At 54.2% G+C, this 14,627-nt stretch overlaps 6 protein-coding genes across 6 annotated transcripts; 4 read left to right on the forward strand and 2 right to left on the reverse strand.

Annotated features, from left to right (window-relative positions):
- Positions 1 to 527: 527 nt before the first annotated feature.
- Positions 528 to 2,310, forward strand: J4E92_006997 (uncharacterized protein; the record flags this gene model as incomplete). Its single annotated transcript, XM_051498361.1, has 2 exons — positions 528 to 825; positions 917 to 2,310. The coding sequence occupies 2 exons, from the start codon at positions 528 to 530 to the stop codon at positions 2,308 to 2,310; spliced, it is 1,692 nt and encodes a 563-aa protein (XP_051351295.1).
- A 1,581-nt stretch (positions 2,311 to 3,891) lies between these two features.
- J4E92_006998 (uncharacterized protein) lies at positions 3,892 to 4,777 on the forward strand (the record flags this gene model as incomplete). Its single annotated transcript, XM_051498362.1, has 2 exons — positions 3,892 to 4,350; positions 4,406 to 4,777. The coding sequence occupies 2 exons, from the start codon at positions 3,892 to 3,894 to the stop codon at positions 4,775 to 4,777; spliced, it is 831 nt and encodes a 276-aa protein (XP_051351296.1).
- Positions 4,778 to 5,354: 577 nt separating this feature from the next.
- On the reverse strand, positions 5,355 to 6,394 carry J4E92_006999 (uncharacterized protein; the record flags this gene model as incomplete). The annotated part of the gene is made up of 3 exons (XM_051498363.1): positions 5,355 to 5,745; positions 5,795 to 6,186; positions 6,233 to 6,394. The coding sequence occupies 3 exons, from the start codon at positions 6,392 to 6,394 to the stop codon at positions 5,355 to 5,357; spliced, it is 945 nt and encodes a 314-aa protein (XP_051351297.1).
- An 850-nt stretch (positions 6,395 to 7,244) lies between these two features.
- On the forward strand, positions 7,245 to 8,241 carry J4E92_007000 (uncharacterized protein; the record flags this gene model as incomplete). Its single annotated transcript, XM_051498364.1, has 2 exons — positions 7,245 to 7,721; positions 7,771 to 8,241. The coding sequence occupies 2 exons, from the start codon at positions 7,245 to 7,247 to the stop codon at positions 8,239 to 8,241; spliced, it is 948 nt and encodes a 315-aa protein (XP_051351298.1).
- Positions 8,242 to 10,709: 2,468 nt separating this feature from the next.
- On the reverse strand, positions 10,710 to 12,369 carry J4E92_007001 (uncharacterized protein; the record flags this gene model as incomplete). Its single annotated transcript, XM_051498365.1, has 3 exons — positions 10,710 to 10,825; positions 10,875 to 12,258; positions 12,358 to 12,369. The coding sequence occupies 3 exons, from the start codon at positions 12,367 to 12,369 to the stop codon at positions 10,710 to 10,712; spliced, it is 1,512 nt and encodes a 503-aa protein (XP_051351299.1).
- Positions 12,370 to 13,252: 883 nt separating this feature from the next.
- Positions 13,253 to 14,427, forward strand: J4E92_007002 (uncharacterized protein; the record flags this gene model as incomplete). Its single annotated transcript, XM_051498366.1, has 2 exons — positions 13,253 to 14,207; positions 14,258 to 14,427. The coding sequence occupies 2 exons, from the start codon at positions 13,253 to 13,255 to the stop codon at positions 14,425 to 14,427; spliced, it is 1,125 nt and encodes a 374-aa protein (XP_051351300.1).
- Positions 14,428 to 14,627: the final 200 nt, after the last annotated feature.

Raw genomic sequence — 14,627 nt, forward strand, 5'->3', positions numbered from 1 at the left:
GGTCCAAGCATCCAATCGGACTATAGTACGTCATGCACATGGCACGTTCTCGTCCACGCCCGCGATACGGGACGGCGGGCCCTGATGATCTCTTCCTTTTACTTTGGCCCTGCTTTTCAATTACACCGCTTACCACACCTTGCCTGCGTTTTTGGTATACGATCCCAACCATAGCTTCACGTCGGCGGCTGTGAGGTAAAAGCGCAGTCACGTGAAGCACTTATCTAACCATCAATGTGGAAGTGCGTTAGCATTATGCTTGTTCGATGTTTTTGGGGCAAGGCATCCGTTACGCTACGCTTTGTTGTGGTGAAAGACATTGTGGCTGTGCTCGAATAGTTCAAGATGAGTCGAAGTGAGCGGCGCTGCGCTAGGTAAACCATTTGCGAACGCGCAGTGTAAATAAAGTCCTGTCACCAGACTCTGTGATCAAACTTTCGTTCTATGTCCATATCACGAACGACTATCGCTTCCCTTTCGAGATCGTGTTACTCCACCAGACCCAAAATCTCAACCACAGTGCGAAGATGCCCGCCATACGTCTGACTCTCGCATCAAATGCAAACCAATCAACAAAATGTCCAATCCTTATACCCGCTTCCGCGTCCACTGACCCCACAGCTTCGTCTTCTGTCCGAGCGCTTGTCTTCAAGAGTGCGCAGACAAAACTGCGTGTAAAGAAACCCACTCGTGTCTTTGTCGGACGCAGCGGACAAGAGCTTGTGGCTGAAGCAGATTGGAAGAGCAACATTAATAACGATGTCGTATTGCTCGTCTCAGCGGGAGAAGACTATGTTGGTGCCCGGAAAGTATCAGGGGTGCATGGTAAGTAGCACTGACGTTTGAGCAAGTTTGCGCTCAATATCTGTGCTTACCCCCCTCCGTATTACGATCAATTACTGACACAATATAATAGCCGACGCAAATCCACAATGCCCAGTTGAAATATTAGCATCTGAAGCAACCCTCATTGAACCGCTGGCTTTAACTCAGCTTGAGACTACCGCGCGCACGCTTCCGGGTATCATACACGCCGTTGGTCAACCCGATCTCCACCCAGGCACCAAGTTTCCCATCGGCGCAGTCTTTGCTTCCAAGGGATGGATCCATCCTCCTCTAATCGGTGGCGATATCGGATGTGGTATGGCCTGGTACAAAACAACACTCAACAGAAGCCAGGTTGATGGGAACAAAGGCAAGAATGTTGCTAATCAGCTTCGGGGACTAGAGGGTGCCTGGCGCAACCAAGCCTATCGAGAGAAATGGCTCTTGGACGAAGACAACTGTAGCATTTCCGCCGGTAAACAGTGGGACGCTGCTCTGGGCACCATAGGAGCTGGGAATCATTTTGCCGAGATCCAGGTCGTCGAGGAATCGGGATTTGCCAAGTCGGACGATGGACTCCATCAAGATGATGTCGTCCTGCTGGTCCACTCGGGATCACGAGGACTAGGAGGTAGCATTCTCAAGAAGTACACAACCGACTCACGCACAAGCTTTCCGGACGATAGTGAGGATGCCAATGCATACCTGGAGGAGCACAACAAGGCCTGCGAGTGGGCGAAGGCTAACCGGGATCTGATTGCCCTGCGATTCCTTGCATGTCTTGAGCCTGGCAATGAAGACTGGCAGCTAGGCGACTCTGACGCCAGCGACTTCGGCGACGAAGGCATAACGATGATCGCGACAGCCAAAGCGGCACTGAAGAAGCGCAAGGTAGTTGACATCTGGCACAACAACGTCGAATGTGTGGCCTGGCCTCCACCTGCCCCTTCTTCAGCTGCGGAGGAACCTACGCCTGAACGCAGTCTGACCGAGGCGCTGGACCAAATAGCACTTGGCGATGAAAACACTCCAAAAGAATACGTCTTTCTCCATAGAAAAGGCGCAGCCCCAACATACGACCCCAAAACTCAGTTGCCGCTCGGTCTCCTTCCACTGCCCGGTTCCCGGAGCACCGCCACGCTCATCCTCCAGCCAACATTCTCGGAAGCCAACTCATGGGGGCTTAAAAACGGACTTTCGCTGGCCCATGGCGCAGGACGAGCCATGTCTCGGGCAAAGGCTCTCCAGACCCTGGGTAAGAAGTACAAAGGCATCAACCTCTTGGAGCCGAATGCAGAAGACCCAGAAGGCACGTGGGTTATCTGTGACGAGAAAGACCTTGTCTTTGAAGAAGCTCCATGGGCATACAAAACCGTTCAGGATGTCGCAGCGGATCTGGAAGCTGCCGGTGCAGCGAAAGTAATCGGTTGGTGTTGCCCTAGAGTCAGCTACAAGGTTCGGAAAGAATTGGATCTACTGAGGTAGCCCCATCCTCGATGCGCTAAATTTACGTGGAACAGATCGTTCTCCACCGGGCATGCCGCAATCCGTATGGATGCCGGTATTTGAGTAGGAAGGGTACCCAAGCGTCCTGCGCAATATGCGAAAGAGTAATGATGAGTATGTAATTTCGATGTTTCCATATCACTCTGCATCAGATAGATGCAGCAACCCTGTCTTTTCCCACTTCAACCGCTTCTCGTCAATTTCCTCTGCTTCCCACGCCTCCTCCTTCTACATCATCTCATCTCATCTCGATCTCGAGTCACACCCGTCTTTGCCGTGCCGTGCAACCTTGTCCACCGCCTCTCTGCCTCAGTAAAACACAGGAAATCGCATCTGATACACCCGCGCCAGGAACGCATGTTTGGTCTATTTGCGTCGATAAGCGCGACAACGAGAGTTTTGTGTGGAATGTTTGTTCCCTTAGGGACTCGGCTAGTGGAAAGGGTGCAACACGCAAGCGCCATGCCACTGTATGGGGTAAATTTGGATCTGTACCAAGACTGTTAGATCCGACTAGCGCTGCAGTAGCCAAAGCTTGGTATGTTGGCGGCAGAAAGGACATCTGCGACGGCCTGACCCTCTCTTCCTCAGAGTATCTGCATCAGCAAGCGACGACACGACAAAAACACTGCAACTCTTCGTAGCCTCCAGCCTACGTGGCAGTATGACTCCTACTTCCCAGCCCCAAGATGTAGCCCCCATTGGCGCATACAGAAAACTGAGCTGGCTGGGGCCAAGTCTGACAAACTCCACACCAGGCTCAGCCCTGGCCTCAGGAACAAGGCCCGCCCCCGCAATGATTGGCCGGCAAAGCGCCCATGCGTCTTGGTGTTTCGAAACGGCGAAGCGGGCGCGCATCCTTTAGCGCAAAAACGGCAAACAACACCTGGTTTCATGCAATAACGTAGGCAGTCTTTGTTCGCGGCGGCCAATCAGCCGGAGCGAACCGGCAGAAAAGAGGGTTCCGTAGTGGGTTTGCGTGCAAGTGACGGCGCGCAAGGCTTTGCGGGAAATGGGCGTTGGATCAGATGGATGCGTGATGGGGCTTTCTTGGTGTGTGACGCCCCAACCACCGGTGCATGGTGCCTGCTGCGCCTCTACCCGGCAGGAAAAGATTATATAGTGTTTGCCAGCCGCCAGCTTCCTGAGGAATCATCCCTTTCTGCAAGCAAGCCCCCTTCACTGGTTTTTCCTACAGTTCATTGTCTGCCAACAGAGTCTTTCGCTTTGCTTATCAGCGTTTGCTATAATATTCGGTATGTAATCACAGTCCCTCGAGCGGTTTGCGCTTTCCCAATTCCCATTCCATTCCTACCCGGGTGCGTCCGTGGAACTTTCCGTTTGCATATTCGTTCGACAAGGTTCTATCGCGCTTTCCCCTCTCGCACTTCAATTGCGCGGATCTCATATAAACACACTTGGCGCCTCCCACTTCATTTCCTCGATCACTCAGTTACTTCGCTCATCTACTCTTCCTCTCCACCTGCACTCGCTAAACAATTCCCACAGTCGAGTCTCAACTTCATTCTTTCACAAGAAACCACCAGCCACACATTCAAAATGCTTGTCTCAATCATCTCCGTTCTGGCCGCGGCCACCGCTGTCGCCGCCCAAGGCACACCCGCTCCCGTTGTAATGGGCAACCCCATGGGCGCCAAGTACGTCGGTACTCTTCCCGCCAAGGAGGGCAGCGCTCTCAGCGGATCCATCGAGGCCACCACCGGCGCCGACGGCAAGGGCGTCAAGTTCCAGGTCTCCTTCGCTGGCCTTCCCGAGACTGGCGGTCCCTTCATGTACCACCTCCACGCTAAGCCTGTTCCTTCTGACGGCAACTGCACTGGTACCGGCGCTCATCTGGACCCGTACATGCGCGGCGAGGCCCCTCCCTGCGATGCTACCAAGCCTGAGACTTGCCAGACTGGTGACTTGAGCGGCAAGTACGGAAACGCTACTGAGACCACTTTCTCGGCTGAGTACACCGACTTGTACTCTGCTACTCTGCCCTCTGACCCTGCTTTCGTAAGTTTCGCTCACACCCTATAAGTTGGAAACCCAATTTGCTAATACATCACAGTTCGGCGCCCTGTCCTTCGTTGTCCATCTCAGCAACAAGACCCGTATCGGCTGCGCCAACTTCACCATGGTCTCTGCTGGCGAGGGTGAGGGCTATCCAGCTGCCTCTTCCTCTGCTGCCATGTCTTCCGCACCAGCCATGTCCTCTGGATACGCCATGCCTCCCACCACCGCCTCATCTGGCTTCGCCATGCCATCAGGCTCGCCCGCCTACAACGCCACCAGCACTGGCATGATGTCGCCCACCACCGGCATGCCCATCCCTCCCAGCTCGGCCTCCGCCTCAGCCCCAGCTGAGTTCAGCGGCGCCGCCGTCAAGGTCGCCGGTGGCGCTGGTGCTCTGCTTGCCGCTGCTGCCGCGCTCGTCTTGTAAATGAGCCACGTTTGTGGAGCATAGGTGCATCATGGAGTTTTCTTCTTTTTCTTCTTTTCAATGTCATTGATACCAGATGGGTCGCTAGATCGGCTTCATCGCTTCTTTTCGCCAGACACGCGAGGGTCCAATACTTTGGTACCCTGTTTTCGCATGTGTATAGGGTCATGTTCACGGGGTCACTTCTTCAATAATGTAGTTTGATAATGGGCTAGATATGAGAATGTCACAAATTTGCAAATACCTTCTTTCGCACTCCGTTGTTTGTGATAGATGTTATGACGTGCTTCATCCGGGCGCCTTCGCGACAATGCTTCTGTATGTTAGTGTCCATGAAAACACTGCAACATCACTCAAAATGATCAAATGGGAGATGGTGACGTTGGTGACTTGCTCAATTGCAGTCGAAGGCCATGTGGCTCATATTCATGTGTAGTACATGAGGGTATCATTCCCCTTTCAAGCGTTCAAGCTTGCATTCATCCTCCATCCCGTATCCTACTCAATTCCAAAGCTATACAGTAAAGTATGCGCAACTCGAAGTGAGAGCTGTCTAAGCCTTGGCGTTGACAGGTGGTTACTCTGACTCGCTACCGAAGATATCACCACGGCCGGACTTCTTGAAACGGGGCTTGTCCTCGGCAAGCGAAAGCTGGGGATGGCTGCCGTTGTATTTGCGGCCGCCGAAGTTGTTGGCCACAAACGCCTCTGCGTCCTCGAACTCCTTGAAGCGGACGGTGACAATGCCCTCAGGTTCCAAGTCCCAGATGGTGACCTTGGTGACTGTGCCGAACTTCGCAGCGGGCTCCATCGTATCCTCGTAGACATGGTCATAGTTATCCGGATCGGTCCTCATTACGTTCACGTCGAACATGCCCTTGATGATGACGACCTTGGCCCACTTGTTTTTCTTTGCCACGAAGGTCTTAGCAACTTCGTCCTCGTTGTCAGACCACTCGTTCAGCTTCCTACAACTTTGTTAGTGACGATTTCAGAGTAAGCAGACTGCTAACTTACCGGTTGAGCTCTTGCCTGTTACGTTCGGTCGCCTTACGATCGCGACGTGTAAGCTTTGATGCCACCTTTTCACCGTCCTTCTCCTTTTTATACTCCATGCTGGCAGGCTCAACGTGGATGTTGCCGTGCTCGGTCTCGCCAAGGCGCAGAGGGTAGTCATCGGCGAGCTTGACTGCGTTGACAATCGCCTCTTTTTTGAAGTACACGATCATCGCGTTGCCTGTGAACCTGCCATCCTTCTCTTCTAGTCGGATTCGCGGCTCGCCGTTGGCGCCCTTGTCGATCATGCCGTATCGGGAGAACTCCTCCTCGAGCTCCTCCTTCGTAGTGTCTGGCGGAAGATTAGAGATCCAGATCGCTTTGTTCTCCATGACCTTGGGCTTTTTGTTCGCCTGCATCATGTTAGTGAGTGATCTAGAAGCTTGAGACGGTACTAACCTCAGGCTCCTTCTCGGCTTTGCGCTTCTTGCCAGCTTGCGGCTCTGGCGGTGCCATATCGGCGGGTGCGGACGGAGAGCGGGAGGAAGGCAGAGGGCCGTCAAACTCGTCGAACCTCCGACCCCCCATGAAGTCGTCGAGTTCGGTTCTGTAACTGGACATGATTGTGTTAGAAGGATGTCACAGCAAAAGTTCGTGCCAAAGAGGTTCGGCAAGAGATTCGGCAAGAGATTCGGCAACGGTTTCGCGGCTCAGCAACTGGTCAAGGTGCACGTTGGTGAGACGCGCAACTTGTTGTTGTTGTGGTGAAGAGGAGCTCGAGTCGTCGGCGGCAGAAATATTGGGCGGTAAGGTCTGTTTGCGGGACAACGGGCGCTACGGCGTTGATGTTTCTCCGGTGCCGGTAGCAACAAGGGCTGTTGCCTAGCGAAGAAGAGAACTCAGGGCGCTGGGAGTGATGACAGCAGCCGTGGAGGTCGCTGTTGGAGACGCCATGGTTCGTTAGTCTTTCTGAAGGGCAAGCCTTCTAATGCCGCCATGCTCTTTCGGAGGGCGCGGATGAACCTACACAGCGCTGTGCGAGATGTATAGGAGCTCAGAGGCGAGTGAGGTTTGTTGTGCTGACCAGGTGAGGTTTGTGGAAGAGGAGGAGAGGGATGACGATGGCAGGACCGATAGAGTCGCGGAGTGGTGCATGCAGGACGCCGGCGAATTCCCGCCTAGCGCCGTCAGGGTAAGCTTTAAGCTTCGATCGCAGCAGCCTTAGCCCCGCATGTGCCGACTCAGTGATCACGGTAAAACGCCCATCCGAGGCATGCAATGTACGACACACGAGACACTCCGGACGCAAGAGGAAACCCTCGAAGATCACTGCGCCCCACCGCCGAGTATATATAGGCGGAACATGTAGCCGCAAGAGTCCAGTATTTCTCCCTGTTCCTGCTCTTGCGACCGTTGCGCACAGCGAAACTGATACACCATGTCTTTAGTCGATATCCTGCTCAGACCCAATATGCGGGACCCCCTTCCTGCGCCCTCGCTGCTCGTGCAGTCTAGCAAGTCGTTCGCCGACAAGCTGAGCCTGACGACGCTTCCGTACCACGTCCACGAGATCCTCCTCGGCTTCCTGGGCTACCATCTCATCCTCCATGTCCTTTCTCCCGCCGTTTCGCGACTCGTCTGCCCGAATGTATACAAGAGCTTCAACAAGCGCACGCGACTCAACTGGGACATCCACTGGGTCTCTATGATTCAAGCATTGTTCATTTGCGCCGCTGCGCTGTGGGTCATCTTCAAGGATGAACAGAGGCACGAGATGGACTGGAGGGGTAGACTGTGGGGATATACGCCAGCTAGCGGTATGGTGCAGGGATTCGCAGCTGGGTACTTCCTATGGGATCTCCAAGTGTCCGCGCAATACATCAACATTGCTGGCGTAAGCTCTTTGATCCATGCGATCGGTGCTTTGGCCGTGACCTGCATTGGTTTCGTACGTTCTCCACTTCCACACAGCATCACACATACTGACTCTCTTCTAGAAACCATTCGGAAACTACTACGGCCTCTCCTTCGTCCTCTACGAACTCTCCACCCCGTTCCTCAACATCCACTGGTTTTGCGACAAGCTCGGAATGACTGGCTCAAAGCTCCAGCTCTACAACGGCATCGCCCTCCTCGTTACCTTCTTCGGCTGTCGCATCGTCTGGGGTTCATACCAGTCTGTGATGATCTACTCAGACATCTACAAGGCGCTCACTATGCCCAAGCCCGAACTCATGAGCTCTCTGCTCGAGGCCCAGAAGTGCGACGGAACCTCCAACAGCAGCATGGGTCTCGATGGACCTGGAAACTGCACAGCTGGCGAGCTGCCCATGTGGCTGGTCTGTGTATACTTGGTGGGCAACACGGCGTTGAGCATGCTCAACTTCTTCTGGTTCTCGCAGATGATCAAGGCTGTTAGGAAGAGGTTCGTACCTGCAGAGGAGACCAAGGCCAAGAAGAGCCAGTAAGCGTCCTTCTTAACGAATGATGAGATGAGATCAAGAATACGCAAGTGTTTGGAATGGGCGTTCTTGGAGTCGCAGGATGAATGTAATGGATGAATTGAGGTACACCGCGATTTGTTGAAGCTTGAGAGCTGGCTCACACGAGATGAATTGAGACAGCTCTCAAGCTTCAACAAATCGCGGTGTACCTCAATTCCTGAATGTGATGAATGGACAGGGAAAGAGTGATGATACCCAGCGTTCTTTGGATAGTTTCACAAAGTTGACGATACTGAATATGAATTATGCGCTTCAACAGCAGCAATAATGAGCTCAACCATATTGATACATCCACGCGCTCATGTCCATGACGAATCGAATCAAACCCCATTTATAACTTCTCATAACTTCGCACTCGCAGTGCCCATCTTCTCCACCTCCTCCCTCAACACCTTCCTCATCTCCCCCGCCATCTTAGCCCCCTCTTCATCATCCAAATCATCCCTCTGGCCCCGCCCAAACATCGTCCAACTCTTATTCTTGATCTCCGGCATCGTCTCCGGACGCGGGATGATGTGGAAATGTACATGAGGTACTACTTGCGCGGCACGTGCTCCTGCAAGTATTTATTAGAATACGAGGAGATGGAAAAGAAGCAAGAAACATACCATTATTCTGCACGATATTGTAATCCGTCACGCCCGTTACTTTAGCCACCGTCCGTGCTAGTATCGGTAACCAGAAACCTAGTCGCACAGTCAGTATATCACTCTTCTCCAACCCACAAGATTCGTTTCCTGACGTACCAATCTCCCTACTCTCCACAGCCTCCATATCCGCAACCTTGACCTTATGCTGACGCGTAGTAACAAGCAAATGGCCTCCCGTCATCGGCAAGATGTCCAGAAAAGCAACGACGTCTCTACTCCTCAACACGACAAAACTACTCGGATTTGTTTTCTCGGGATCGCTTTCTTCCTCTCTTGGTATACTCTCTTTTAACAGGTCTTGTTCTAGGGTACTGCTGCTCTTCCATAGTGAGGGAGTGGGCGGTGGACTGTTTGTGGTTGGCGAGGAAGAGGAGGGGGGTGATGAGGGGAAGGGGAAGGCGGCGGCGATGGTGCAGAAGGGGCAGGTTTGGGGTGGGTAGTGGAGGTCCGTTTCTTGCATTGTTGCGTTGCGTTGGTGGGAGTGTTGGTGGGAGTGTTGGTGGGAGTGTTGGTGGGAGTGTTGGTAGGTTGCTGGGAGCGTTGGTTGTGCTGGTTTGTGGGGATGTAGTAGTCGGAACGGTGAATAGTAATTGATGGATGTTGATGATAATTGATGAACGGGTGCTGACGATGCCGTTTGTTGATATGGATATCCACGTCTTGTTCCGGTAGGTAGGTGAAGGGCCGGTAACGCTGTCCAGATAACGCAGGTGCAAGTCGTTGTGGCAGCACAATTCACAACCTCCACTAACTCAAACGTCTTCAAAATCGAACAATAAAAGACAAAGAAAGATAAAAACGATAATCAGGGTCTTCCCCGTATTGATGATCGATCACCACGCAATCAACGCGCAAAGCTGTGGTCGCAGTGCATTCAGGTGAGCTCCGTATCCAGATTAGCGCCGATGTCGACGTGAATTGCCGAGGCACATTGATCGCGGGAACGCGACATGGCCGGGCTGGGCTGGGCACGTCTGCATCGCGATCGTGGAGCGGCAACGCGGGCGTGTTGGTGTCAGTGCTGAACGAGACGCGCAAAACCAAGGAAAATGTGGCGTCTGAACACGGTCGTGACGTACCGTGTATCTTACGAGTCTTGGACGCGCGACGCGATGCGCTTCTTCGTGTTTAGGTGTGGGTCTTTGCATGAGATGGCTGGGGAAGGATGGCTAACAGCATCTATGGCATCATCGTGCAATGTCAGAGTAAAGTCACGTCACGTCAGACGAAAGCGAGGCTCATTGAAATTTCTGTCTCCATTTGACGCGAAACAGTGCGTTTTCAGACTATTCATACACTCTGAGAGCTGCCTCACATTTGCTATCCCAATGACCCATATTTCCCACAGACACCACATGCAGATCCACCAAGGAATAGCCTCTCCCATATCACACCATTCATGGTATATCGATCGCTAATGCTATGAGCGAGTATCCAGAGCCGCTACAGAGAAATGAAGTTAAGAGTGATGTGAAAAGGCAAGCACCCTTGATTTGCGCCTCCGTGCATGGGGGATGAACGCCTGCGACTCCATGTTCCAAAACAAGACAAGAGAAACCATAACAGAATTGTGCAACCAACTTGCATCCCATGTATTAACGCCGACCGGAAGATGGTATTAGCCAAGATGTAAACATGAAGGGGTTGGCTTGGATGCAATCGTAAATTTTGCTCCCGGTCGAACCGAACATCGTCATCCGCTGCTCAGTGAGCATGGCGGTAATGAATAGCTTTGCGACTCCTGAGCCAAAGACCGGGAGTGCCTAAAGAAGGAGAACAGTCTTAGCGCTGGCTCTTGGTCTTGGAGGGGACAATGGCGGCCTCCTCCTCCTCTTCTTGGAGCGCGTTACCGTAGGCAGCGACGTAGTCCTTTGCCCACTTGCGTAGAACGATGGATGCTGGTGAATGTTAGTTGTGAACGACAGAGTGGAGTATGCGATGACTTACCCTTCAAGAACTTCTTGCTAGCATACTTCTTAAAGAAGGCCTCGTGAATGACAGGGCTGGAGAGGTAGTCGATCATCAGCTGCAGGACAGGCTGGATCTCCTCCTCGCTGTAGCCGGCGTAGTGTGTGAGGGTCTCGTCCCAAGGGCCACGCTCGAGGACGAGGCGGGCAAGGTACATGGCAGCGGCAGCGACTTGGCTGGGGGGGTGGGCGAGGAAGCGGTGATCCAGGCAGCCGATCTCGAGGAGGTACTTGCCCAGTGTGCGGGTCTGGATGTCGTAGTTGTCGGCCTTTGATATCCGGCGGAGGAAGTTCATGGGGTTGGGGTAGCTCAGGTCGTAGTTGAGGGCAGCGAGGACGAAACGCTCGGCGCTGAGGATCTCCTCCTCGGTGAAGCCATCATCGGCGACGTGACGGAAGTTCTGGACGTGGGGAGAGAGGACCTCCTCGTACTTGGACGCGATGAACATGGCGGTGACACCAACCAACTGAAGACGGTCAAGCTGGACGATCTTGGCTGAGAGGAAGCGGTCGATGATGTTGACAGCAAGGAAGAGAGTCTCCGGGAGGAGGCGGAAGCGAGTGTGAACTTCGAGTAACCAGTCGACGAGAATACCGCGCATCTTCCACTCAAGCTCAGTCTGGGACTCCATATAGTCCGGGTTGGCCATGGTCGCAATCTCTAGCTCCTTGAGGTACTCAAAGATCTCAACAACGTACTCGGAAACCATCAATGGGTCATCGACGTCCTCCTTGTCTAGGTCTGGGCCCTTGTAGAAGACCTCTGTGATGGGCTCGAGCTCCTTCTTGGTGCCGTTGGCAGCCTTGGTGTCCTTCTCCTCGGTAACGTTCTCCTCTGGGACAACGTTCTCAGCCTCCTCTTCATCTTCCTCCTTGAGCTCCTCCTCGGGGTCCTCTTCCTTGACGGTCTTGGTAATTTGCATTCGCTTCTTGGCTGGTTGGCCGGCGATACCGTTGCCGCTGGCACCGCGCTTCTTCACCTCGGATGACGCGAGGTTCTTCTCCTTGGGTTCTAACATGGAACGCGTCGAGTTGGCCCGCGATGGCTTCTTGATGCCGGTGGGCTGTGCTGCTTTGGAGACTGCGCCCTTGGTGGCCAGGACCTTCTTTCCATCCTTCGCGACAGCACCGAGGCCGTCGGTCTTGGTGACATTGCTGACGTCACCGAGGGCAGCACGCTTACGCGTGGCAGCACCGTTCGCGCCTAGAGTAGCAGTAGACTTCTTCGCCTGGAGAGTCTTCTTGGGCACGTCGGCAGCAGACTCGTTGGCGCCGAGGTTGGCGGCCTTTGCACGCGTCAAGCGTGTCGTAGCCGCGTTCTCATCGTTCTCGTTGGTGACGGCGCGCTGCCTGAGAGATCGAGCCTGTAACACGCGTTAGTAGAGTGAATCGTGATGAACGTGTTGCTTCGCGCCGATGCGAGATGGGACGACACGAAAGCAGGTGAAAGGGCGACAACGTACAGCGGGAGGCATTGCAAGCAATATTATGTATGCTGATCAAGGCTAGAGAGGTATCCAGGTGCTGAGTATATCTGGAGAGTGGAATGGCGGCTGTAGGACTTGTTTTGATACACTGTTTTGAGGTGTCAGCAGAGCTCGGTGAAGCTTGAAAAAGCGCGCGTAGAGGCTGCCAACGCGGGAGCATCAAGAGCCGCGGTGTGCATGCAGCGATGTTGCATACAGAACCACGGTTGATGCTCGCGAAAGCTGACCGGACTGACACGCCCGATGGGGTGCGGCAGCGACGGTGACGTGACGGGCGAGAGAGACGAACCCTTGGAGCGCTCGGTGCGTGGTAATTGAGTGGACAGGGTAACGGTCCAGCTGCAATCAGTCGTGAGAGGGAGTGTGGAGGATGGGGGAGGGCGAGAGAGGATGTGCACCAAGGTGTGTTGTGGGTAGGAAGAGAGGTATGTTGTGTGTTTTGAGCGAGGGCAGGCTAGCTTGGCTTCCACGTCCCACGCGCCAAAATCGCATTCGAGGCTGGCAGAGGGCAACAGTGCACGCCCCACAGGCGCGTCAGTGGACTTACCAGAGATGACACCAGGCCCCAACGCGTAAACTTTGCCCGTGCAGTAAGATGGGTCGCGGGCGAGCAGCTGGGCTGTGAGATGGGGGTTCTGGCAAGTGCAGCGTAAAGATGGCGAAGACGACGAGCGTGTTGTGGTGGGCGAGGAAGCAGACACACGTTGTTGCTGGGACATCGCGCCCTGCCTGCCCGACCCACCCGGGCCGGCCTAGCCAATTGCGGCGGGTTTGAGAATTATTCGTGACATGACGAGCAGCTGCACGCCATCCAGCCGGCGTCCATTGCACCAGCGTGAAGCATCCAGCGTCCCCAGCTGCACTCCCAGATATGCTGCAGCCGCGGATACGTCGTTTCCAGCCCTCGCGACTGGGCCGGGCGCTGCTGTCTGCCCGCACCTACGCACAGGTCCAGGCCATCGACCTTAAACCTCCCCCAGCGATACAGCCTACCGTGGCTGCCGACGCCGGAGTACTGAAACAGGAAGGCTCGCGAAAGGAGAAGTTTATCCCTCTGCGCACATACAAGCCCCGCACGCCTGGTCTGCGCCATCTCAAACGACCCGTCAACGACCACCTGTGGAAGGGACGACCGCACCTGAAGCTCACCATCGAACGGAAGGGGCAGCATCTCGGAGGAAGGAACAACACAGGACGGGTCACGGTCAGACACAGAGGTGGTGGCCACAAGAGGAGGATACGCATCGTCGACTACAAGCGATACCTACCCGGCAAGCATGTGGTGGAGCGGATAGAGTACGACCCCAACCGGAGCTCGCATCTGGCCCTCATCACCCGCGTGGCTACTGGAGAGAAGTCGTACATCATCGCCGCAGATGGCATGAGGGCGGGCGATGAGGTCGAGAGCTACAGGACAGGTATTCCCAAGGACCTGATTGACAGCATGGGTGGTGGCATTGATCCCGGTATGCTGGCCGCGAAGACAGCCGCACGTGGAAACTGCCTTCCTATCCACATGGTGCCCCTCGGTTCGCAGGTATACAACGTTGGTACCAAGACAAAAGGTGGGGGTGTCTTCTGTCGCAGTGCCGGTACATACGCCATCATCGTGAACAAGGAGGAGGTGGAGAAGGGCAACAACTCAGAGATCAAGCACGTTATCATCCGCTTGATGAGCGGTGAAATCCGCAAAGTCAGCGCAGACGCATGCTGCACTATTGGCGTTGCCAGCAACCCGCAATCACACTTCACATCACTCGGAAAGGCCGGACGTTCACGGTGGCTCGGAAAGCGACCAGAGGTCCGTGGTCTCGCCATGAACGCAGGTCAGTTCTCGAATCATTCACTTCAGTTGCAGTCTTCTAACATGTCGCAGCCGATCATCCCCACGGTGGTGGTCGTGGTAAATCAAAGGGTAACGTGCACCCCGTCAGTCCGTGGGGCACTCCTGCAAAGGGAGGTTACAAAACGAGGCACAAGAGGAACAAGCACACATTCCTCGTCCAAGATAAACCCCGCAACCAAGGAAAGCGGAGGGCGAGGTAGGGTGGCCGCCGGTGTACTATATGCTCAAGATGCAGCTGTACCATATACTGTAGTCGCATGCCATGCCGTCTACCAATATACATCAGTACTCACCCAGTTGCGTTTCGACATGTTTGCACAACAGCAGCAAATGCATAATGTTAGCTGTGCTGTCTAGACTCCAGCTGGTCTGGCTACCCCAGTGCTTTACCGATACCCCA

Source organism: Alternaria infectoria, assembly GCF_024043175.1.
Source record: "Alternaria infectoria strain BMP 0036 chromosome Unknown scaffold_11, whole genome shotgun sequence".
NCBI classification, from domain to species: Eukaryota; Fungi; Ascomycota; class Dothideomycetes; order Pleosporales; family Pleosporaceae; genus Alternaria; species Alternaria infectoria.